Source organism: Geotrypetes seraphini, chromosome 4 (genome assembly GCF_902459505.1).
Source record: "Geotrypetes seraphini chromosome 4, aGeoSer1.1, whole genome shotgun sequence".
In the NCBI taxonomy this organism is placed as follows: domain Eukaryota; kingdom Metazoa; phylum Chordata; class Amphibia; order Gymnophiona; family Dermophiidae; genus Geotrypetes; species Geotrypetes seraphini.
The window spans coordinates 108,400,501-108,427,437 of record NC_047087.1 but is presented as its reverse complement, the minus strand read 5'-3'; the positions used below and the strand labels follow the sequence as shown (position 1 = coordinate 108,427,437).

At 44.1% G+C, this 26,937-nt stretch overlaps 1 protein-coding gene across 2 annotated transcripts in view; it reads left to right on the top strand.

Moving 5' to 3' along the window:
• GPA33 (glycoprotein A33) overlaps positions 1-8,971 on the top strand; it is a 96,284-nt gene extending 87,313 nt beyond the window's left edge. For both annotated transcript variants that reach the window (XM_033941617.1, XM_033941616.1), the window contains exon 7: positions 7,431-8,971. In XM_033941617.1, the coding sequence (XP_033797508.1) occupies positions 7,431-7,581 (151 nt within the window). In that variant the 3' untranslated portion in view covers positions 7,582-8,971. The remainder of the gene's footprint in view (positions 1-7,430) is intronic.
• The last annotated feature ends 17,966 nt before the right edge of the window (positions 8,972-26,937 follow it).

Sequence of the window (26,937 nt, the reverse complement as noted above, 5' to 3'; positions counted from 1 at the left end):
TGGAGCGCTGGTCTAGGTCCTGGCAACTCAGCTTCAATGCCAAAAAGTGCAAAGTCATGCACCTGGGCAGCCAAAATCCATGCAAGTCTTACACACTTAATGGTGAGATCCTAACAAGAACTGAAGCAGAACGAGACTTAGGGGTGATTGTCAGTGAGAACATGAAGACTGCCAATCAAGTGGAGCAAGCTTCATCCAAGGCAAGGCAAGGCAAATCATAGGTTGCATATGCAGGAGTTTCGTCAGCCGTAAGCCTGAAGTCATTATGCCATTGTATAGATCCATGATGAGGCTCCACCTGGAATACTGTGTGCAATTCTGGAGGCCGCATTACCGTAAGGATGTGCTGAGACTGGAGTCGGTCCAGAGAATGACCACCCGGATGGTCTCGGGACTCAAGGATCTCCTGTACGAGGAACGGCTGGATAAGTTGCAGCTATACTCACTCGAGGAACGCAGAGAGAGGGGTGACATGATCGAGACATTCAAGTATCTCACGGGTAGCATCAAGGTAGAAGAAGATATCTTCTTTTTCAAGGGTCCTGCGGCAACAAGGGGGCATCCATGGAAAATCAGGGGCGGGAAACTGCATGGGGACACCAGGAAATTCTTTTGCACTGAAAGGGTGGTTGATCGCTGGAATAGTCTTCCACTTCAGGTTATTGAGGCCAGCAGCGTGCCTGATTTTAAGGCCAAATGGGATAGACACGTGGGATCTATTCACAGAGAAAGGTAGGAGAGGGTCATTGGGGTGGGCAGACTAGATGGGCTGTGGCCCTTATCTGCCGTCTATTTCTATGTTTCTCCTCAGGAAAAGCTGTGGCAGACAGAACTTGATCCCACTTTCCCCACTATACAATGGTCCGACCTTAACAAACTCTACAAAAATACAGCCACGCAGCCTGCAACCTCAACCACTACCCACCATACATATTAAAATCCTCCAGTACCAAATTTCGTGCTCTCCTCTTACAATAGATACAAACCATGCTCGCAGATGGCCTTTTCCCACAAGACCGCAGCGAAATCGTCGTCACCCTGATCTTAAAAGACCCTAAAGGAGCAACAGATCAACCATCCAACTACAGACCCATAGCCTCAATACCACTTTATGTCAAACTAATGAAAGGCCCAGTAGCCAAACTCCTTACCAACTACCTAGAAGACCACAACATACTTCACCCTATACAATCTGGTTTCAGAACCAACTACAGCACAGAGACACTACTAGGTTCCCTCCTGGACATAGCTAGACAACACCTCAGCTCAGGTAGAAAAATGCTGATTATACAACTGGATCTCACCGCAGCATATAACCTGGTGGACCACAACACCCTACTACAAATACTAGATACAGTAGGAATCACAGATAAGGTACACACATGGTTTCAAGGATTCCTACAATCCAGAACTTACAGAGTAAATTTGAACAAAGAAAAATCAGAACCATGGTCCAACCCAAGGATCTCCACTATCCCCAGCTCTCTTCAGTATTTACATTGCATCCCTCGGCACCTGCCTGGACAAATTAGGCTTAACCTCCTATAGCTATGCAAACGACATCACCATTCTCCTTTCTTTTGACCAACCAACGTCCTCCATGACAGACACACTACACAGGACACTTGAAACAGTAGCAACATGGATGAAAAATCACAAACTGAAACTGAACCCAGACAAGACAAAATTCATTCTCCTCGAAAATAATCAAACCCCAACCATAACAAATCTAGTAATAAACTCATTCACATACCCTATACAACCCACTCTAAAACTTCTAGAAATGACGATAGACAGATACTGTACCATGCAATCACAAATCAACAAAAACAATACAAAAATCATTTGCGGTCATGAGAAACTTAAGGCAAGTTGGAAAATTCTTCGACAGAACACAATTCCAGCTCTTGGTCCAGTCCCTACTCCTAGGTCTTCTAGACTACTGCAACATACTCTATTCTCCCCTGCCCTGCAACCATGATAAAACAACTACAAACAATTCAAAACACAGAGCTAAGACTTATCTATTCACTGAGGAAACACAACCACATCATGGCGGCATACCTCGATTCACACTGGTTCCCAATACAAGCAAGAGTACAATTCAAAATCTACTGCCTACTATTTAAAATCATTAACGGAGACAGCCCAGCCTACCTAAACAACCTTCTAATCCAAACTACTTCAACCAGACATAGGAGAACCCACAAACCATTCACACATCACCCAATCAGAGACGTCAAACGAAAAAAACTGTACGATGGCCTTCTAGCCACACAAGCAGCAAAACTAGACTGCCAACTCTCCAATTTACTGATAATGACCCCAGACTACAAATCATTCAGAAAAGAAATAAAAATCATGCTATTCAAGAAATCCTTGAAGACAAACTAACACCACAAGACTCGTCCCAATTCTCTGAAGCAACTTGCTCTACTCTTCAATTCCTCTGGAAATGGCCAGATAACTCCTTTTGTAATCCACCTTGAACTGCAAGGTAATGGCGGAATAAAAATCACTGATGTAATGTTTGTTCTCGGAAGTTTCATGCCTACACACCAACATCCAGTGGAGCTCAAAATGTGACTCATCGGAGAAGGCAACCCTCTGCCAGTTGGTGCAAGTCCAATGTCTGTACTCCTGTGCAAATTGCAGCCATTTTTTGCGATGAACCCTTGTAAGCAAGGGTGCAGTTACCAGCCGTCTGCTTTGGAGTCCCATTCACAATAGGATTCATTGCACAGTCATTTTGGGCACACATCTGGAAGCATCCAGGCTTGTTTGGACGGTGAGTTGCTCCACTGTAGCATACCAATAGCCCATACCAACCTGCGCAGCTGACTTTCACCTCTCACATCAATGACTTGTGCTGCTCTCCCGTTACCACATCGGGTAGTCGAAAAGGTTCCAGTTCACTAATGCCACTGTTCCAAAATGCTTGGCTTGGTAGCCGATGATCATGCCTTTTTCAATATCTGTTAAAACGTGCTTTTTCCTCCATGGTTGTTATATTGGCAACTTGTTGACATCTCACCTTATATACCTTCGCAGTCTGTGCGCAACACATGCATTTGTTTATTGGCTGTGCGTCCCTGATATCAGATGTAGGCGGTGGTCATAATAATGTGACTCGACCATATAGAAGGATCATGTCTCTCCGTTCTTACATTAGCTATTCTGGCTTCAAATTACATTTAATTCAGGATTCAAAATACTAGCTTCAGACATTTAATGAGTCAATAATCAAAGTGATTTAACTGTCCAGAAATGGCTCCTAGCTGGTTAAATCACTTGTTTGTGGCCAACTGGTCATTATCAATGACACTTAATTGGTTAGTGCCCCTGAAAATAACTAGTTAGTGCCTATTTGAAAACCAGCTATTTTGGGGGTGTTCCAGGGGCAGAGTCAGCACTAGGCTGGTTAAATCATTTTGAATATTGACCAGTTATCATCTTGGTTGCTCTTCTTTGTACTGACTAAAGATATTCAGCGCCTTGAAGATCCTGACTAGTACAGGTTAAAGATTAAGTCTTGGCCTATATGCACATACGAGGACAAATTTACAATAAGTGGATTTCTTGCTAGACCTCAAACACCCAAGGCACTACTTCTAATTCTATTCGTGCCCTTACTGGGATGGTGTTTTCATCATTAGTCTTAGAAAATAGCATGTGCAATAAATCTTTTTGTTTTCTCATTTAGTTATGATTACGGTTTCCAGTCTGAGGCGTTTACATGTCAGCTATTTAGAGGTTATTTGAGGGGGCAAAAAAAAAAAATAAAGTAGTTAAGGTTTTTTTTTATACTACAGGTACCATCTCTGGTACCCTTTCCAATGAAATCAAATATGTTTGTGTCACTTAGGAACTAGCACAAAAACTGAGATGACAAAGAGAGACAGGGAGAGAGAGAAAGAAAAAAAATAAGAATGAATATTAGTGGGGTTTGCATAGTGTTTATCCAGAAAGCACATGTTTACATAATTTTGCATTGGGGGTGTTTAAGTTTTATAAAATTAAACCAATAAAAACACGCAAGCTCTAATTCTGATTCACAGTATTGCTCTGCTTTACTATGTTCCATTTCCTGTTTATGTCACTACAGATTAGTCATGTCCTCCAATTTATTACTTTTGAGCTGAGGGCTATTGCCCATAACAAAATCTCAATATGCAGTTTGCATCTTATGCTTATCTCTGAGCTGAAGATTAATATAGAAGATGGAGTTTGAATATGGACTGTTTTATTATGGACAAGGATATTTACCTATAAGCAATTAATTCCTTAGTTCTATAAACCTAGGCACCCAACTAACTTAGGGCTAGATTCACTAAGCAAACTGATCGTGTACCGATCAGTTTGCAACCTCTTTGTAACCCAATTTCCCTCCGACCTGATTTACTAACCTCATGGCCGATCACCTCTGATCCACGCATGCAAAGTAGGAAGGGCCGCGATTCACTAACAAAAAGCAGGCACACCGATTGGGCTGGCCGATCCAAAAACTTCTCAGGACCAGTCGCTTGTGTAAAAACCCTGCTCTCTGCCCCGATCTCCTGCTCCTCTTTGCCTCGATCTCCTGCTCCTCTCTGCCCCGATCTTATGCTCTGGCTGCCATGCTCTTACCCCGAACCTCTCCTGCCTGCCGCCCTGCTCTTGCCCAGAATTTCTCCTGCTGCCCCTACTCTCCTGCCCTTCCCCGCACTGTGAGCCCGTGGTTTTAACCTGTGGGTTTAAAGCAGGTTAAAACCATGGGCTTGCGAAAAAGTAAATAAAGAAAAAAAAGGATTTTGTGCTGCTCTGCCGGGTATGGAGGGCCAGTGCATGCGTCGGGATCGCTAGGGAGCGATCCCAGCAGTTGTTTGGGGGCGTGATTCTGATCGCTCTCATTTGCATGAGGCGATTCGTGAATCAGCCCCCTGAACACGGATTGGATCCCTCACGGATCAGATCCAATCTGTGCCCTTAGTGAATCTAGCCCTTAAGATGCATACACAACTGACCTTAACTCCAATTAACAGCCACTTATTGGCTTCATTTGGTGTCATTTGGAACCATTTGGCAGTTGGGCGTGCAGCTGACCTTAGTCACTATTCTAGAAGCTGTGCATACAATTTCTGTCATACAGTTTCTAGGGGAATGTAGGCAGAATGTGTGCATATGTTACATGCGCACTGTTATAGAATACTATGTTATGGGCCATATTCTGTAAACGGTGCCTTGATTGCGCCTACTGGCGTCTAACTTAATTGGCTTTATTTGGCATGGTAATTGACTTAATTATTTAAAACCAGTTAAAGACTCATTTTAAAAAGTAGGCGTCACTAGACACCTGCCAGGGAAGGCGCTGGAATCAGCTCGGCAACTAGTGGTGCCCAATGTCAAAGTAGGCATGGTTAGGGGCAGAGATGATCTTAGGCGCTGCTAGGCACGATTCTCCCAAAAATATAGGCATTGGTAATGTAGGCCTTTTAAAACCCTGGCCTACGTCATCAGCGTCTAAGCTTTTTCTTAGGCGCCAGTAGCCACGATTCTGCTAACAACACCTAAGTGTGGTTGACACGCAGCTGACACCATTTTTCTAGGTGCTGCTTACAGGCTTCAGGCCTGTGTATCTAACTGCCAACAGCTAGGCGTGAGCACTTACACCAGCTTTTGACATGGCATAAGTGCTCGCAGTGGCATAGCGAGGGTGAGAGGAGCCCGGGGCGGTGGTGCCCCTTCCCTGCCCTCCTCCCTTTGCCATTCATACATGCCCCCCTTCTCCTTGCCCATACCTTTTTTAATTTGTCTGACGCAAGCAGCAAACCTGTCTTGGCTCACCCTTTGACGTCACTTCCTAGGCGTGAGAGCCTGAAGTGATGTCAGAGAAAGCACCGATACTAATGTTGCTCAGTAAAAAAGGTATGGGGGGAAGGCAAGGGGCATGCGCGGCATAGGGAGGAGTTGGGGGGGGCAGAAAGGAGGAGGAGTGCTGGCGCCCCTAGCAAGATGGCATTCGGGGAAGACCGCCACCCTTTACTACGCCACCGAGTGTTCGTGCCTAGTTAGACCCAAAACTGCAAACTTACGCTAGTATTCTATAATGACAGTTAAAGAATTCATGCCAGTGCACATCATCCCACCACCTAAATGTCGGTGCCATTTATATAATTTACTCTTAATTGTTTTATTGACAATGATGCAATCTTTCAGTAATTCTGTTTGGTTTTGATTTTAATTAATCTGTTCATTGTTATTCAATTTTCTATACCGTTCTCTCAGGGCAGCTCAGAATGGTTTACATGCATTATTCAGATACTCAAGCATTTGTCCCTGTCTGTCCTGGTAGGCTCGCATTCTATTTAATGTACCTGGGGCAATGGTGGGGGGGGGGGGGGGAGGGTTTAGGTGACTTGCCCAGCATCACAAGGAACAGTGTGGGTCTGAACCTACAACTTTAGGTTGCTGAGGCTGTAGCTTTAACCACTGCACCACACTCTCCCCATTCTCGTCTTGGTTGGGCTGAGAACTTTTCAGCGGCTCCTTGTATTGTGATGCCATAATGCCTAAGAGCCAACCTCATCAGTGATGTCACAATGGCTTGGTTTCCCTATACTTGTGCCCATTTACTAGATGCATTTGCCTCAGTGAAGTTAAGAAAAGTGTGGAATAATTTGTAAGCTTCATGGTTCCACATCATATTTATTTATTTATTCAATTTTCTATACTGTTCTCCCAGGGGAGCTCAGAATGGTTTACATGCATTTATTCAGGTACTCAAATCATTTTCCCCTGTCTGTCCCTGTGGGCTCACAATCTATCTAATGTACCTGGGCCAATGGGGGGGGGGGGGGGGATTAAGAAAATGAAATAAATAAATAAAATAAGTGACTTGCCCAGGGTCACAGTGTGGGTTTGAACCCACAACCTCAGGGTGCTGAAGCTGTAGCTTTCACTACTTCCCCACACTCAATGATATATAAGAATGATAAGTTGAACGCTGACCCCAAAGTGCCAGTCCCTGTCCCAATAGAGCCCAGGACGTCTCTCACAAGATATCTTCTTCAGCACTAGGAAACCCAAAACCCTATTTATTGTTACTGTGAATGAAAATATTTAACACTTAATGTAATTTTGAAAATGAATAAAGATTAAAAAAAAAAAAAAAGAATGATAAGTTGATTTCTTCCTTAAAGTATGGCTAGAAAGCAGAAGGTACCATCAGCAGGGCATTAGGAAGAGCAGAACTTGCCAAGTAGGGTTTCCCTATGGAATGACTCAAGAATTGAGTGGGCTTTCAACAAAACCACTGCATAGCAAAATGAACAACTCTATCAACAAGAACCCCTAGCTAACCTTCCCTTTTGTCTGGTTTAGCATAAGTGAGCTGGTGTCAAAGAATTAAACATTAAAAACACAAAAACTGTCACCCTCTATCAAATTTTCAGAGAGAGAGAGGAAGATGATACACGTTATCACACAAAACCCGGAGATGACGATGAGGAGGAGGAGGAAGATGACGACCCCCACCAGCGGATGAAGGGTCCACCTATGGTACCACCAAAACTCAAAGTGGTTCCCTATGCCAAGGACTATTAGATTGCAAACCTATGTAACTCACTTTGAGCTACTACTGAAAAATGGTGTGAGCAAAATCCAAATAAATATCATGGATGGGGAAAAGTAACTCTGCAAAGAAAAAAAAATGTCATTTTACCACATTCTACCTGTTCTCAGGCATTCATCCATGACATTTGTACTAGTGGACTCTTGGGGAATGGGAGAGAGAAGGAAGAATGGATTATGTCATAAGCATTGTAGCAACAAGAAGATGAGCATCAAAGAATACAGGCTTATTGGCTTCCCAATAGTTGGGACTTGTGGTGACTGGTATGAATTGTTACCCAAGCCCAGCTGTTCACTAACCTGCCCTATGCCCTCCATTTTCATAGAGTAAGATATGACTTGCTTTAGATATTCTCTGCTTGGTTATACCTATGATAAAACCAGAAAGGTATATTTTGGATGACCCAGAATTAGTTATTCAAATGACCTGCATTCTTGATTCTCTTGTTTCTATACTCCCATTTTCTAAATAATAGTATATTAGCCTTTATTCTTCCAGGGAATGAAGCCAGAAGACTGGAAATACTATTTTAAGTGTTTTATAGACTTTCAGTTTATACAAAGGATGCTCTTCAAGCCTTATGAGCTGCTGAGTATCTGCTGTATACAAAGGATTTGTTTGAACCCCAGAAATAGGTGGTTATCCTTTTCTGCCCTGTAAATCTGTTTGCTGGAAATATTCAGCAGCCACAAACATTCAAATTGATCCATTAATATTTTTGTTATTGCTAAAATACAAGTACTGTACTTAGCATAGTATATAAGCAGTGACTTAACAGGGCCACTTTATTAACCTACGGAGCCCTGGGCAAACATATGTGGAAGCTCCTTCCCTCCCCCCCCTCCAATCCAGTGGTGCTCTTCCCCCTCCTCCCCAGTTCAATGATGCAGCTTCCTTTGCCTCCTCCAGCCAAGCCACTTCCTATTGCAATAAATATGTCAAAGTGTGGTGCTATCTAGGCTGTCCCATTGTTGGCTCTGCCATTTCTGCCCTCTCAGAAACTGGAAATCTGCCAGAAGGGATAGAACTGGCAGAGCTATCAGTGGCTCAACCTAGACATCTGATCCACACCTTTATGCTGGGAAGCAGTAGAGCTGGCAGGGGCATGAGGGATGGGGAACAATAAGGAAGCTGCTGGACTGAGTGCAGAGATATCAAAAGTGTCCCAGTCCAAAGAGTGAGATTTTTCTTACAGTGCATTTTGAATATATATTTGACATGGTGGTGGAGAAATTAAAGCCTGAAGAAGGGCTGCTAGGTACTCTTATTGATGCCTAAAAGTGCAGCATGGATGATGCTTTACATATTTCAAACTCAATTATTTCTGACATTTACCAACATTAAACAAAAGTTTGGAATGATCTTCCAACTGCACTAAGAAACGTTTTTTCTTATCATAGCTTTAAAAAATTGTTAACTTTTTATTTTTAATGATTGTTAAATGAATAATTTTGTATGGATACTATTTTTTTAAAATTGTTGTTTTCTACTTAGAATAGAATAGAATACATATCTATGGAAACAATTTAACAGTACGAGGGTTATTTCATAATTAATGCACACTATTTTTTTTTCCAAGTATTTCTTTACAATCCTTCAATATAGTCTCCCTGCTTTGCAATGACCGAGTCCCAACATCCGGGAAGCTTCATTACTCCATCCAAGACACCGTTTTTGTTCAGTTGCCGAATGGTTCGGGTAACGGCAGAAGAAAGCCTTCCAGAGATACAAAATGATGTCCACGCATAGGTTGTTTCAACTTTGGAAAAAGGTTGAAGTCTGGTGGACTCACGTCTGGACTGTAGGGAGCATGAGGTAACACCTCCCAGCCATATTCAGGTAGTTTTTCAATGACTATATTCCCTATGTGCGGGCGAGCATTGTCATGAAGAATGAGTGGCCCAGCCAAGAGCAACTGAGGTTGGGTTATGTGCATTTTTCTGCGCATGTTTTGCAAGAAATCACAATAATACACTGCTGTGACACTTCTTCCACATGGAACTTTGTCTGTTCAAGGGCATCAGCCACGAGTTTCACACATCATTCTTCGGTTGTTGATTTCGGCCTTCCTGGTTTTGCATCGTCAGCTATGCTCACACGACCACTCCAAAAACGAGTTGCCCACCGAGAAACTGTACTACGGTCCACTATTAACTCACCACAAACTTCACGTAACACATTGTGGATTTCTGTCAGGTTTTTGCCACGTAGAGTTTCAATCTTAATGTACGACCTCTGATCGTCAACAGACACAGTACCTGAGACACCTGCAGCCTCCATTTCCCACACTTGTCACAGTCACACTATGTACACTAGAGAGCTCCTAAGCACACGTCTTGCTGCTTCAAGCACTGAAGTGAAAGTGAAACAAGGTTTACTGCAATTGCATCATCCACTCCCCAATGTTGCCAACCTGTACATTATTTATGAAATGACCCTCGTATTTACTGATCTCTCAAAAGGCAGTCTCATAATTTTATATCTGATCACACACAAGTTTGCTAGCACCTCATACATCAGATCCTGCAAAATATTCTAAAACCATCTACTGTCGTGAGAAAATAAAATTATATTATAGTACATTTTTTATGTCACCTCAGTAAGGCCAACACACAATCCCTCCACTGCAAAACATTAAGCACAAACTTGTGCAAATACTCAGAACTTTATCATACCATCCATAACATCAATAACTCCCAGGAATCAAAAAGCAACCACTTATCCATGAACAGGCAGCACTGTAAATATTACACTAGGTTGTAAAACACCATTAACCCACCCACTGCGAACAAATGGGACTGCTATAGATCTCTACACAGAAACTACATATTAGCAGCATACAGGCAGGGTCTCAACAAATAATAAGGGACCACAGGTCAGTAATAGAGATGCAAAGGCAAAAAACCTAACCTGGAAAGCTCAAGAAGGATATACAGCAACACTAGAAAAATAAAAACTGAAATGCAAAATATCAGATGTACATTTTTGAAAAGTTGACATATTCCCATTAATAAATTCAAAATAAAATAAATTTTCTACCTTTGTTGTATGAGCATTTTTTTCCATTCATTTTGGTTCAAGCATCCATCTCTCCTCTATGCCCTTGTCCTTCCCCCATGCTCAGCATCTGCCCTCTGTGATCTTTTGCCCTGCCCAACATTTTCTCTGTGCCCCTTTCCCTCCCCCTGTGCCAGCATCTTCCCTCTGTGTGTCTATCCCTCCTGATGTTTCCAATATTGCCCCATCTGTGTTCCTATTCTTCCTCCTGTCCAGTAGTGCCTCTTTAAGTATCTATTCTCCTCCCTTTAAGTATCACCCCTCTGTGTCTTTCTCTCTTTTCCACCATTAGCTTCTGTGCTCCTATCTCCAATCCTATGTTAAGCATTGCCCCTCAATGTCCCTAAACTTTCACTATCCAATATTGTCTCTGTGTGTGTCCTTGTTCCTATGCTCCTTCCAGCCCAGCTTCTCCCATCTCTTCCTTTACTCTTGCACCCCCCCCTACTCTGTAACCAGAATGTCTTCCATTCTCTCCTAGCCCTTGAGATCCATTCGCTCACTGCTTAATGCAAATTATTTTGCCAACTTGGTTCAGTTTATAATTTTATCACAACTTGATTACTGCAACTCCTTTTATGCGGGAATAGCAGTAGGTGTTCTAAAGAAACTACAACTGGTGCAAAACATTGTAGCTCATTTGATGTTTGGAAGAGCAAGACTTCAGTGGTTGCTGCTTCAGTTAGAATTTAATTCCAAGTGTTTGTGTTTTGTTTTTAAGATACAGTACTTCATTGCATGACTTCAGAGCAAATTCTCGCCTTAGTTCATTTTTTTCTTGTAAACAAAGCCATGGATCTCTCCTTTTGCAGGGCTGCTTTAACCTCCTATCATTCCCTAGCCCCTCCCACCCCAGCCAGCAGCACAGCTTCCTTGGCCCACTGCCAGCCACACATATGCAGTATAAAAGTAAGTAGGAACTCCAAAGACTGCTGATGACTTTGCCGGTCCTACACCTTAAAAATAGGAATCCCATGGCAGAAGAGACAGGCAGGGCAGGATTAATTCATCGAGAGCCCCTAGGCACACAAGTACACTGGGCCCCCTGCCCCGCCTCACCATGCGCCCATGTGGAAACAGGAAGCTGCGTCGGAGGGAAGCTTTGGGCAAGCAGCACTGCTTGCACAATTACAGTTCCCGTTGCCTTTCTTACCCGCGTTGCTTGCTTCTTACTTTCCATTGATGGGGGGGGCCACGTTGCCAATCGGGGGTAGGGGGGCCCTCGTTGCCGATCAATGCTGGAGAGGCCCATCGCTGTTTGGAAAAAACAATGTTGATGCCTTCCTTCATTGGGTCCCCCTGACCATTTCGGGCCCTAGGCATGTGCCTACTTGGCCTATTGGTTAATCCTGCCCTGGAGACAGGACTAGCAGAGCCATCAGCTGTGCAGCCTAGAAACCAGCTCCATACTGCTATTGCATTTTTTTTTTCTTTTTTTTGCTAGAAGCAACAGGGCTAGCAGTGGGGTGGGGATGGGAAGGAAGTTGCTGTACCAGAGTGTAGAGATGCCAAGGATGGCCCATCCCAAACAGTGAGATTGAAGGCCAGTGAATGAGATTTCTCTTCTGGTGCATTTAGGTTATACATTTGGCTCGGTGGTGAAGGGACTGACGCCCAAGGAAGGGGCTGCTGGCTTTTATTGACAAGTAATGCCTTCATTTGAAATTAAAAATGGATTTCTGTATCATGGCATGTTACATATTTTAAACTCAATTATTTCAAGCACATACCAACACTAAACCACATACAGATCTATGGAAACAAGTCAACTGTATTTAAAAAGCCCTTGAGAGGCAGTATCTTATTTAAAACTAATCAAACAAATGTCTGCTGTAAGACAACCACCTCAACTCACATAAGATCCTGCAGCATGTTCTAAAACCCCATCTGTTATTGTAACAAATTAAAATTAATGTTTTGATGTAATCTCAGTAAGGCCCACACACAATCCCTCCATTGCAAAAAACACATTCAGAAACCATAATGGTACTAACTCACAGGACTTAAACTTATCCATGAAAAGGCAGTACTATAAATATATTATAAATATTACACCAGATCCTAGAATTCCAATAGACCATCTAGTTAAAAAAAAAAAAGAAGAAATGGGACTGCTAAAGATTTTTATACCAATGATTCCCAAACCTGTCCTGGGGAAACCCCAGCCAGCCAGGTTTTTAGAATATCCACAATGAATCTTCATGAGATCACTTTGTATATACTGGTACTGCCTCCTTGGTAAGTAAATCTATCTCAACATGTATATTCTTTGTGGATATCCTAAAAAAACTGACTGGGGCTCTCCCAGGTCAGGTTTCAGAATCAATGCGTTATACAGCAATGACATGCTTGCATAGGGGTGAGTAACCACAGTCCGGGGACTACAACCCATTCGGGTTTTCAAGATTTCCATAAAGAATATATGAGTATGAGATTTGATTTGCTTATACTGCTTCCATTGTATATAAATAGATCTAATGTATATTCATTGTGAAAATCTCAGAAATCTGACTGGATTGTGCCCCCCTGGGCTAGTAGAATATTGCATCTTGGTTACAAGCACAACAGACAGACAGACCCTCAACAAATACAAAAAAAGGACCACACATCAGTAATAGAAATATGAAGGCAAAAAACACAAATTGGAATTGAATTGGAACGTAAGAAACCAAACTCTGCATATACAGCAAATAAACAATAAGAAACTAAACACAATTGCAAGCAGTGGCATAGCAATGGGTGGACCTGAGTGGGCATAGACCCATACATTCTTGGCTCAGGCCCACCCTGTCTGGCCCTCATAACAGTTGAGCAACAGCTGCTTCATTCTCATCTCTCCCTTTCCTCAGACACTGGTTCTGCATTCTCCATGCCACCTCAGGGCCACATCTCTCCCCAGTCTGCTTCCATGGTCCAGAATTTTTCTACTTCTCTTGAGAATTTTTCTCTCTCTAATCCCCTGTCCTGCATCTTCCGCTCAAGCTCTCCTGTCCCCAGAGTCCTCTATTGTTCTCTGGCACCAGCAATTAACATAGCCTTGTCAGCATCGGAGCCTCTCCTTGGGCGTGTCCTGCCTATGCAGAAAACAGGATGCTGCCATCAGAGAACATAAGAATTGCCGCTGCTGGGTCAGACCAGTGGTCCATTGTACCCAGCAGTCCACTCCCGTGGCAGCCCTTAGGTCAAAGACCAGTGCCCTAACTGCAACTAGCCTTACCTGCGTACGTTCTGGTCCAGCAGGAACTTGTCTAACTTTGTCTTGAATCCCTGGAGGATGTTTCCCCTATAACAGCCTCTGGAAGAGCGTTCGTTTACTACCACTCTCTGGGTGAAGAAGAACTTCCTTACATTTGTACGGAATCTATCACCTTTTAATTTTAGAGTATCCTCTCAGAGTAGATGGAACACACATAAAGAGAGGCTCTGATGCTGGCAGAAGATATATATGCAGGGGAAGAAGCAAAGAGGAGAGAAGAAATGGAAAGTTGATAGACTCTGGGAAGAGATAAGAAAAAAGGCTGAGGAAAGCAGAAACCAGAGCCTGGGATCAACATATTTAAGAAAAATAAAAGTGGCCAGATGAAAAAAGAATTCTATTTTCTATTAATGGTTGGAATATGCCAACTTGTTAGAATGTAAATTAGCCAGGATTGATGTTAGACATAGTTGGGGCCCAACCTAGGACAAATATTTGAAAGAGGTCCCCAAAGCCTCCAGGAGGTTGTTGTCTTTAACTTCAGGCAGGCTTGAGGCCCACTCGGCCTTGTAGACCGAGGGCAGTTGTCCTGGTTGAACACCATCCATCAGCGGCCCCGACATCTGCTGCCTTTATATTTTGTAAAATATATGGGGAAATGCATTTTCATTTTGGATATACTGAAAATCTAACTAGCTGGGCTCTTAAAGATATATTTGAGAACCTCTGGTCTAGAGTCTGGTAGCTAAATGGAATGTTAACAAAAGTGTAGGCATGTATGTTGATTGCAGAAATCCAATGAAATGGTACAGCAGAGGATATAACCCCCCCACACACAAAACTAGTTGTGGGATCGGGGGGGGGAGAGGGGGGTAATCATATCTAATGATCTTAAGATGGTCAAATAGGCAACTAAAGGCAACAGCAGAAGCCAACAGAATGTTTGTGCAGAGGAATGGTCATGAGAAAAATAATAATGTCCCTGTTTAAATCTCTGGTGAGACCACATTTAGAGTTCTGTGTACAATGCTTGAGACTGCAGCTTCATAAGGATATCAAAATGGAGTCCATTCAGAAAATAATTCAGGTTAATGGTCTTTATGTAAAAGTCAGGTGGCTTACTTGTACCAGGAGCTTGCTGTAGACAGCAAAATTGATAAAATCAGACACTAATAAATGTGATCTGACAGCACTGACATGGATTCTATACCCTTTGAGAGATCTAAGTGGCACTAAAGCAGGCAGTGCTACTGAACACTGGCATCCTTCCTGTCCATTTTTTTCTTGTCCGGGGGCGTGGGGTGATGGCAATGGGCATCCCTCCTGTCACTTTTGCTAGCGGGGGGGGGGGGGGGGGGGGGGGGGGGGGGGGAGAATTCATCGGGAAGGGCCATCATCAACGGGGGAGGGGGGTGGAGTGGGCTTTTTTTTTTTTTAATGGGTTTTAATGGGGCAGATATTGTGTGTGTGTAGCATGCCACAGCATCTTTGCACATAAAAAGTTTCCTGCTCCAAATAGCTGAGTGGCAGGAGGCTTCTTTCAGGGCTTCCCCTGCCTCTCAGCTGTTCGTGCTTTCCCTGTCAGTTCTCACAGCCCTCAATCGGATGGGAGAGACAGGGATTACAACAAACATCTGCATGAATCATTTGCATGCAAACTTTAGTGCCTCAAGCTCTTTTTGAATCAGCCAAAATTCAGATTGGAACAGACTCACATGGTTTTACCAATCCTCTTTAGTGCATCTAGCCCTAAGAACTTCCTTTTGCAACACATACCTTCCAGCATTAGAAAACCAATTAGCAGACAACCTGTTGCATTCTTCAGCCTTATGAATGGACTGTCACAAAACAGCAACACAATATAGCAAATTTTCCTAACATACATACACAGAATTTTTCAATTGCTGGGGCACCTCTTTGCAACAGAAACAAATACAAAGTGGGTGTTGCAGTTATCCAGAGCTTGCTGCCATCTGAATAAGTAGGACCGACGCTAAGAGCAGAGTCGGTTCAGCGGATGGCCACCAGGATGGTCTCGGGGCTCAAGGATCTCTCTTACGAAGAGAGGCTGAACAAATTGCGGCTCTACTCTCTTGAGGAACGTAGGGAGAGGGGAGACATGATTGAGACATTAAAATACATCACCGGAAGTATCGAGGTGGAAGAAGATATTTTCCTTCTCCAAGGACCCTCAGCCACAAAGCACAGTTACTTACCGTAACAGGTGTTATCCAGGGACAGCAGGCAGATATTCTTGACTGATGGGTGACGGCACCGACGGAGCCCCGGTACGGACAATTTTAGAGTGATTGCACTCTAAGAACTTTAGAAAGTTCTAGCTAGGCCGCACCGCGCGTGCGCGAGTGCCTTCCCGCCCGACAGAGGCGCGCGGTCCCCAGTTAGGATAAGCCAGCTAAGAAGCCAACCCGGGGAGGTGGGAGGGATGCAAGAATATCTGCCTGCTGTCCCTGGATAACACCTGTTACGGTAAGTAACTGTGCTTTATCCCAGGACAAGCAGGCAGCATATTCTTGACTGATGGGTGACCTCCAAGCTAACAAAAAAGAGGGATGGAGGGAAGGTTGGCCATTATGAAAATAAATTTTGTAAAACAGATTGGCCGAAGTGTCCATCCCGTCTGGAGAATGCATCCAGACAATAATGAGATGTAAAAGTATGAACTGAGGACCAAGTAGCAGCCTTGCAGATTTCCTCAATAGGAGTGGAACGGAGGAAAGCTACAGACGCTGCCATAGCTCTAATTTTGTGGCCCGTGACAGAACCTTCCAGTGTCAGGCCGGACTGAGCATAACAAAAAGAAACGCAAGCACCAAGCCAATTGGACAGAGTGCGTTTAGATACAGGATGACCCAACTTGTTAGGATCAAATGACAAAAACAGTTGAGGAGATGATCTGTGAGGTTTGGTGCGATCAAGATAGTAAGCCAGAGCACGTTTACAATCCAAGGTATGCAAAGCCTGTTCACCTGGATTAGAATGAGGCTTTGGGAAAAAAACAGGTAGAACGATGGATTGGTTAAGATGAAATTCAGACACAACCTTAGGAAGGAACTTGGGATGTGTGCGGAGGATGACCTTATCATGGTGAAAAACAGTGAAAGGTGGATCCGCCACCAGTGCATGGAGCTCACTGACCCTCCTGGCAGAAGTGAGAGCTATTAGAAAGACCACTTTCCAAGTTAGAAATTTAAAATGCGTTGAGGCCAACGGCTCGAAAGGAGGCTTCATCAACGCAGAAAGAACCACATTCAGATCCCATACAACAGGAGGGGCTTTAAGAGGTGGTTTCACATTGAAAAGGCCCTTCATGAACCTTGAAACTAAGGGATGAGCTGAGAGGGGTTTTCCATGAATCGGCTCATGAAAAGCTGCAATGGCACTAAGGTGGACCCTTATCGAAGAGGATTAAGACCAGAGTCAGATAAGGACAATAAATAGTCCAACACCAGTCCCACTGCTGTAGATATGGGATTATGGTGATGTAACAGGCACCAGGAAGAAAACCGAGACCACTTTTGTTGGTAACATTGAAGAGTAGACGGTTTCCTGGAGGCATCAATAATAGAACGGACAGGCTGAGAAAGGAGAGCATGAGCTGGAGTCAGCCCGAGAGATACCAAGCTGTCAGGTGCAGAGACTGTAAGTTGGGATGAAGCAGTGTTTGCTGATGCTGTGTAAGCAGTGAAGGAAACAGAGGAAGAGGTATGGGTTCCCTGGAACTGAGTTGAAGTAGAAGGGAAAACCAATGCTGTCTGGGCCACCGTGGAGCGATGAGAATCATGGTGGCTTGTTCCCTCTTGAGCTTGAATAAGGTGCGCAGCATGAGCGGAAGAGGAGGGAATGCATAAAGGAAGAGATTGGTCCAATCTAGGAGAAATGCATCGGGTTCCAGACGGTGAGGAGAGTAAAGTCTGGAGCAAAACAGGGGCAGTTGATGGTTGTGGGGAGCTGCAAAAAGATCCACTTGAGGAGTGCCCCATTGAGAGAAAATGAACTGGAGAGTCGAGGGGTCGAGAGTCCATTCGTGAGGTTGAAGGATTCTGCTGAGATTGTCTGCTAAGCAATTCTGTTCCCCCTGGATGTAGACTGCCTTCAGGAATAGGTGACGAGCAGTCGCCCAGGTCCAAATCCTTTGAGCTTCCTGACATAAGGGACGGGATCCCGTCCCTCCCTGTTTGTTGATGTAGTACATTGCAACTTGGTTGTCTGTGCAAATGAGAAGAACCTGAGGAAAAAGGAGATGTTGGAAAGCTTTGAGGGCGTAAAACATCGCTCTGAGTTCCAGGAAATTGATGTGGTGTTTCTTTTCCTGGGTGGTCCAAAACCCCTGAGTTTGGAACTCGTTCAAGTGAGCTCCCCATGCATAGGGGGAGGAATCCGTGGTGATGACCAGTTAATGAGGAGGTAGATGGAACAGTAGACCTCTGGATAGATTTGATGATTTCAACCACCAAAGAAGCGACTGTCGAAGAGACGAGGTCACAGATATGTGTCGTGAACAAGGATCCGTCGCTTGTGACCACTGAGTCGCTAGGGTCCATTGAGGAGTACGCAGGTGGAGACGTGCGAAGGGAGTGACATGTACTGTGGAGGCCATGTGTCCCAAGAGCACCATCATGTGATTCGCAGAGATGGAAGGTTGCTGGAACACCTGCTGACAGAGATGAAGGATGGTGTGAAGGCGGTTTGGAGGAAGAAAAGCCCTCATCTGAACAGTATCCAGAATGGCTCCAATGAATTGAAGTCGCTGAGTTGGAATGAGGTGCGACTTGGGTAGATTGATTTCGAACCCCAACAGTCGAAGGAAGTAAATGGTCTGATCGGTGGCTTTGTGAACGGACTGAGGAGAAGGAGCCTTGATGAGCCAGTCGTCCAGGTAAGGGAAGACTTGAAAGTTGTGGGAGCGGAGATAAGCTGCGACCACAATCAGACATTTGGTGAATACCCTGGGCGAGGAGGCTAGGCCGAAGGGTAGCACCTTGTATTGGTAATGATGTTGATTGACAAGAAAGCGAAGATATTGTCTGGACATCAGATGAATTGGAATGTGAGTATACGCCTCCTTGAGATCGAGGGAACATAGCCAGTCTTCCTGAGAAAGAAGAGGGTATAGGGTGGCAAGAGATAACATCTTGAACTTCTCCTTGACCAGACATTTGTTGAGATCCCTGAGATCTAATATTGGTCTGAGATCTCCGGTCTTTTTGGGTACAAGAAAGTACCGGGAATAAAATCCCAGGCCTTGCTGGTCCAGAGGAACTGGTTCGATGGCATTGAGAAGAAGGAGGGATTGAACCTCCTGAGCGAGGAGGAGGGACTGAGCCTTGTTGGAAGCAGACTCTTTTGGCAGACTTACAGGTGGAGGAGTCTGAAAATTTAGGGAGTAGCCGTGGGCGATGATAGCAAGTACCCACTGGTCGGAGGTGATTGCTTCCCAGCGAGATAGAAAAACTTGTAGTCGACCTCCTATGGGCTGAGGTAGAGGACATGAGGGAGGAAGACTGGCAATGTCCTGGAGAAAGGAGTCAAAAGGGCTGTGTCGACTTAGGTTGAGTAGCCGGTTTGACAGTAGGTTGCTGTTGTTGACGAGCCTGTTGCTGCTGCTGACGCTGTCTGCGAGGTTGAGGAGGATGAGGCTGAGCCGGTCGAGCAGAAAACCTCCTTTGATATGAAGATTGTTGCCTGAATGGACGAGGAGGAGGAGGTTTCTTCTTGTTTTTCAACAAGGTGTCCACCTAGTTTCATGGGCGGAGAGCTTTTGTGTGGTGGTATCCATGGACTCCCCAAACAGCTCATCCCCTAGGCAAGGCGCATTGGCAAGCCGGTCCTGATGGTTTACGTCCAGGTCTGAGACCCGTAGCCATGCCAACCTTCTCATTGCTACAGAGATAGCAGTAGCTCGAGACGTCAGTTCAAAAGTATCATAAATAGAACGGACCATAAACTTCCTGAGTTGCAAAAGACTAGAGGTACATTGCTGAAAAGCAGGAAGTTTACTGTCCGGAATATACTTTTGAAAAGAGGTCACCTGTTGAATGAGATGCTTCAGGTAAAACGAGAAGTGGAATGCGTAATTACCTGAACGGTTGGCCAGCATGGCATTTTGGTAAAGACGCTTTCCAAATTTGTCCATGGCCTTTCCTTCCCTGCCAGGAGGGACAGAGGCATACATACTGGCTCCTGCAGATTTCTTTAGGGTTGACTCTACCAACAGAGATTCATGGGGAAGTTGGTGTTTGTCAAATCCAGGGATTGGAATCACTTTATACAGAGATTCCAGTTTTCTTGGGGCTCCTGGGATTGTCAAAGGAGTTTCAAGATTTTTATAAAAAGTTTCCCTCAAGATGTCATGGAGGGGTAACTTTAAAAACTCTTTAGGAGGTTGGTCAAAATCCAAGGCATCCAAAAATGCCTTGGATTTTTTAGAGTCAGACTCTAAAGGAATAGACAGGGTGTCTGACATCTCCTTTAAAAATTTTGTGAAGGAGGAGTGCTCTGGCTTAGCAGTAGTATCCTGCACCGATGGTTCCTCCTCATCAGATGTGTAATCCTCCTCGTTACCGAGGGGATCATCTGAATCGTCCCACAAGTCAGGGTCCCGTACCGATTGTAAACAGCCCTGGGAAAGTGGAGTCGATGTATCAGTATGTTTAGTCTTGCGTACCGATTTACCAGACCGAGTGGAGACGGTACCTGGGGAATGTAGTACGGTACGGGGTTCAGAGAACAGTACCGGTTCCGACACCGTAGGAGTAGCACGCCGTTTTGGTTCTGCTGACAGAACAGGCATGGACAAAGATTTTTGCGGTGCCGAAACAGTCGATGACAATAAAAGAGGCTGTTTGACAGACGGCACCGAAGGCTCAGTCGGTACCGACACTGGAAGGTTCGGAGACAATAGAGCCGGGAGCAACTGTTGGAGTTGCTGCTTAAGCTGGACCTGGAGGATAGAGGCAATGCGCTCATCCAACATTGGTCCCGATGGCACCGGTACCGGTTTTTTCTTGCTCGTTACCTTCGGTGCCGCTCGACGCTCGGGTGAAGTCGATGCCGATGACGAGGCAGAGACTTCAATGGGAGCGGAGCGTTTACGGGGCCGGCGCTCAGTCTGCAGGACTTGGCTCACTGCATGCTCGACTGGCGGGCCTAGAACAGTAGGGGAAGGCTTCTTAGCCGGCTTACCTACAGGAGTCAACACCGACGATGGATCTGGCGGTGCCGAGGTAGTCGGAGTCGATTTGGAGGAAGTCGTCGACGTAGATACCGGTGCAACTTCCATAGCGGTACCGAAAAGGATCCGCTGCTGAATTTGTCGATTTTTTAAAGTTCTTTTTTGTAAAGAACTACAGCGGGTGCAGGTTTCAGCCCTATGGTCCGGACCCAGACACTGGAGGCACCACTTGTGTGGGTCGGAGAGGGAGATAGGGCGTGCACACCGCTGACACTTTTTGAAACCCAGTGACGGGGGCATGAAGGGAAATACTGCTGTAGCAAAATCGAAGCCCGAGGCTTCGATGGTGCCAACAGGCCCCGCCGGGTCAGATTCGACAAAAAAAAGAAAAATTAAAAGATTTTTTTTTTTTACACAAAAGGTAAATAAGAAGGAAAGAAATAAAATATAAAGAGAAAAATACGCGCGAGCGGGAAGGCAAGTGAAATAGAAAAAAACTTCCAACAGCCGTTGGAAACACGCGTCTTCTTAGCTCCGCGGAATTAAGAAAACTGGGGACCGCGCGCCTCTGTCGGGCGGGAAGGCACTCGCGCACGCGCGGTGCGGCCTAGCTAGAACTTTCTAAAGTTCTTAGAGTGCAGCCACAAGAGGGCATCCGCTTAAACTCAGGGGCGAGAAATTTCATGGTGACACCAGAAAGTATTTCTTCCCCGAAAGAGTGGTTGATCATTGGAACAAGCTTCCGATACAGGTAATCGAGGCCAACAGCGTGCCAGATTTTATGGGTACATGGGATGCCCGTGTGGGATCCCTAAGAGGGTGGAGTTAAGGATGGGTCATTAGGAGCGGGATCTCCAGGAGAGCAGACTTAGGGGGGTGGGTCTGTGGAGTAGGCAGACTTGATGGGCTATGGCCCTTATCTGCCGTCATTTTTCTATGTTTTAGCCATCATGCTGTGATTTTCTTCAGCATAGCTGAAGCATGTATCCCACTTAGACCGACACAAGACCTGGACAACTGCAACAATCACGACACCTAAAAGAAGAAATACAAAGTGTCATCATTTCTGTTCTAGAATTCCATCTCTCCTCAGCATGTCTGTGTCCACAGAAAAGTGAAGGTGTACAATAGGTTTTTTTTGTATACTTTTATGCCCAGCCCTCATCTCAGTTCTTCAGAAGACAATCCAAGATTCAAGTCATCGCAAGTTGGCCTATCTCTTCGTTCTCTACCTAGAGAAACCTCTACTCTGGGATGCAATTTGACACCTCACACAGCAGGTTTGTCTCCTCTACTCCAACCTCAAGGATCTTGCTTTACCATCTGGAAGGTTTCAGAATAGAGGATCTTCCTCCATCAGTCCAAGAGTTTCCAAATGGCAGTTACAAAACTATCTACTCAAGAATCATATTCCCTTAAATGGAAACAGATTTCTACCTGGTGTGAAACAAATCATTTTAACTGCTTCCACATGCTGTTCTTCGATATCTCATGTACCTTTGCAACTTGGGTTTAAAAACCTCATCAGTGAAGGTTCATCTAAGCCACAGGTGTCAAAGTCGGTCCTCGAGGGCCGGAATCCAGTCGGGTTTTCAGGATTTCCCCAATGAATATGCATGAGATCTATGTGCATGCACTGCTTTCAATGCATATTCATTGGGGAAATCCTGAAAACACGACTGGATTATGGCCCTCGAGGAGGGACTTTGACACCCCTGACCTAGCTATCACTCGATTGCCTGGCAAACTATTAAGCCTTTCTTAAATTTGGCATGGTGGGATGAAAAGAAATTGAACGTTTGTCCTCCAATTCAGCCTCTTTCACATTTTAACATAGTATTATCTAAACTTCTCATTTCCATTTGAACCTCTGACAACCACCTCTGAAATTTTTCACTTAGAAAATGATTTTTCTCAAGTTTAATAAAAATTTGATTAATCGCCTTAGATTCTAGGCGATATACAATAATAAAAAAGGGAGCATTACAAATTTAAAATATTAAACAAAACCAAAAACGGACGAACAAGGAAACAAAAGGGAGAGGGCTGAACTACAATAAAGTCAAGAAAGGAGAACAAAAAAGGGGGAAAAACATGAGGAGGGGAAAGGGGCTTCTTCAGAGCTGCCTTTTATGAATTTGAGGAAGGACTAGTGGCAGTGCTCAAAGGCGTCTTTATATAGGAAACATTTCAAAGCATACTGAATTAGAGAAATTAAGGCATTAGTTTATTTCTCTCCTCATATCAGTTTTTTTCCAAATAAGGTTCTTCCCAAAGTAGGTTCTCCCTGTTATCTCAACCAGAATATTCTATCAGTCGCACTCTAACTGGCAGAAGTGCACTCATAATATTTTGGAATTCCCAGGTGATGTTGGAAAGAGAAAAAAAAAGCTGTGAAGACTGAGTTTTAGTTCTATACTCTTTCAAGCTAGATTGTGGGATGTATATTTTTGCTACAAGACAAGATTTTGAATCTCCAAGTTAAATTGGAGCTCACCAACTATGATAAAAGTCTACCTTATTTGCAACTGGACCTAGTTCACAAATGGGCTATTTATATAGCAGTAACCTGGTCTTTCTTGCACAGCTTTACTAAGCATTATTGCATCAACACCACAACCAGAGCTGATAGAAGGTTCAGTCAAGTCATCCTTCATGTTTTTGCTTAATATCTTGTTTCCTCACACATTCATATCAGAGTTGCAGCATTCAAAGAGTACTTTATTTATAGAAACTTGGATGTCTGAGTTCAAATTAAAGTTGAACCCCGACAAGACTAAATTCTTTTTTTGCCTCCCCTTGACAACTACCCCACGATTCATCTACTATTTGTCAAATCTTTGCAATATACAATCAATTCCACAATCAAAATTCTGGATGTTACCCTTGATTACAATCTAACTATGAAACATTTAAGTTGATACTGCGATTCAGAAGGGTCTTTCCATGTTGTGGAATTTGCATACACTGAGATCCTATTTTGAAGCCCCAATATTCAGATCTCTGGTTCAGTCTTTAATTCTGAGTCAGTTTGATTACTGCAACATCTAATATAATAAAATGGTAGGACGCGCATGCGCACTAAAAAAACGTGTTCCCTGATCCCGTCGCGTTTTTTTAGTGCACATGCGCGGGTTTACGTCACCAAACTTGGCAACTTGGACAACAATCGCGCTTATGCTCAAGCCGCCGCCACGAATCCTCTCTCGAACCGCACCAGGATCGAGAGAGGAGCTGCGGCGGGGGCTTGAGCATAAGCGCCATTGTTGTCCCCCTACCTAGCTGCGAGGCTGCGGCGGCCTTCCTCACGGTTTCACGGTGCTTGGTCCGCCAAACAATTCCTGCCACTGACCAAATTTGCTCCACCGTTCCTTCCCTTCCTCCATCAGGTACAGTTCAGCTCCGCCTATGTTAAAAGCAGCTGCTTTGAAATTGGAGCCCTGCCGCCACCGTAACACGTTCCCTCTGCCGCGGTCCCATATGTCAGAGAAGGGGCGGGTCCAAGGCAGAGGGGAAAGTGCTACGGAAGTGGCAGGGCTCCGATTTCGACGCGGCTGCTTTTAACATTGGTGGAGCTGCACTGCACCTGATGGAGGGAGGGAAGGAAAGGTGGTTGTGCGCTGTTGAGCCCCTCTGCATGGGCCCAAACCAAAAAAGGAGCCAGGACTCTTCCCAACCCGGTGCCGCCAGACCCGACAAAACGGCCCTACACTCACAGACCCGCGAGCAGGGTTGCTATGGAAACCTAACCGGAATTACATGCAGTCGCGCAAGGGTCAGTGAGAGGGGATCAGGAGCTAAAGAGAGATTAAAAAAAACAAACAAACAACAGTGCACAAGTAGAGAGAGACACACAGACAGTCACAGAAGGACAGGGGGCTAAAGAGACAGATTGAAAAAATAACAAAACACAGAGGACAAGGAGAGAGAGAGACACAGGAAAAAAAATGACAAACAGACATACAGCAGCCAAGGAGACAGACATACTTACATACAGCGTCCAAGTAGACAGACAGAGAGACAGTGGGCAAGGAGACAGCAAAAAACTAAAAAATACAAACAGCCAAGGAGACAAACAGAAAAAAATAAAAAATACAATGCCCAAGGATAAATTCAGGAAAAAAAACCTTCCAGACATACAGTGGCCAAGGAGTTAGACTGAAAAAAAGGCATACAGACATACAGCAGCCAATGAGACAGACAGACTGACAGCGACCAAGTAAACAATCAGCAAAAAAACACAAACAAACACACAAAGCAAAAAAATAGAAACATACAGTGGCCAAGGAGACAGGCATGCAACAAATAGGAAAAATAAAAAAAAACTTTTAATAAATCAACCATACATGAAGAAGGAATAAAAAAAAAAAAGGGAAAAGACACCTACAGGGAAACACAGGATCAAGAGCATACAGAGAAAACAGAAGTTTGCAGGAATCAGGAACATATAGAGAAAGGAGAGCAGAGACCCCCTGCAAGAAGAGAAAAATAGCAAAGAGACTGGGGATGAGAAAGAGAGCAGAGATGCTTGCAGGGAGAAAAAGCTAAGCAGTAATGTTACAGCTTGAGAGTGCAGACTGAGGAAGAAAGCAGAGACAGCGCTACACAGGGAAATGGAGGGAGGAAAGAGACAGAAAGAAAAATACAGACAGACATAAATTCTAGCACCCGTTAATGTAACGGGCTTAACGACTAGTAATATATATTGTAGTAACCATGAAAAACATCCTAAGAATATGAATTATTCAGAACATGGCAATTAAACATATATAATCAAAGGCAGTAGGCCCATGCTACTCCACTGTATCGAGAGCTGCATTGGCTCACAGTGGAGGCGCGTATTGCATTTAAGCTGGGCTGAATCTATTATAAAGTCACTACTGGTCAAGCTCCACCATATTTGACCAATTCATTTGTCAATCCAAGAAAAATTCATGCTTTGTTTTCCCTTCAGTTAGTGGATTCAAGTACAAAATATTTCATGAGCGACAACTTTCTTTTCAAGATGCATTGCACGATAGTGACTTTAAGAATCTGTTGCTAACATCTTACTCTTATCTTCAATTTAGAAAGCAGTTTATAACTCATCTTTTCAAAAAAATCCATAGGCAACTAATTCTTTAACTATTTCATCCTGTACATATTGCTAATCTTTTGTAAACCACATTGAACTACCTGGTTCTGCAGTCTAGAAATGGATTTATTGTATTGAATTTGTATTCCACCTAAACAGATTCCAATATAAATATACACAATATAGGAAAACCAATCCTGGTAGGTATTAATTTCAGTGTTCTAGTTTCCTTTAGAGATTTTATACAGAGTGCAAGATCCAGACCCTTGTCTAAAACAACCACCATAAATATTTACAATGGGCTTGCACAGACATTTACAGCAATCCTCAGCTTGCGAGTCACCAGCTGTGGCTACATTATCCTTTGTCTACAGAGAACGTGCAGTTTGATATAAAGGGAGTTATTCATAGAGTAGAATAATGTAGAAACACCTTCTCACCCACCATTCCCACTGTGTCGTCTTCTACATATTTTTATGAATGAATATTACTCAAGTAGTAGATCATAGAAACCATGCATCTTGTTTGCCAATAAAAAATGATTTACAAAAGAAGATTGTTATGGAATGAGTTACATTATACACTGACATCAGCTGGGTAGAAATGCTGCTCAATTCATATTAGTTTATCCTAATCCATTAAGCTTAAGAGAGCCATTCCAACTGGTTCATAGACAGTAACGCGGAAGACAAAGGCGTGCGCCGACAACTGAGTGCAAGATGGAGGTGCGCGCCGAAGAAAAAGACTGTTTTTAGGGGCTGCGACGGGGGGTTTTGTTGGGGAGCCCCCCCCCCACTTTACTTAATACA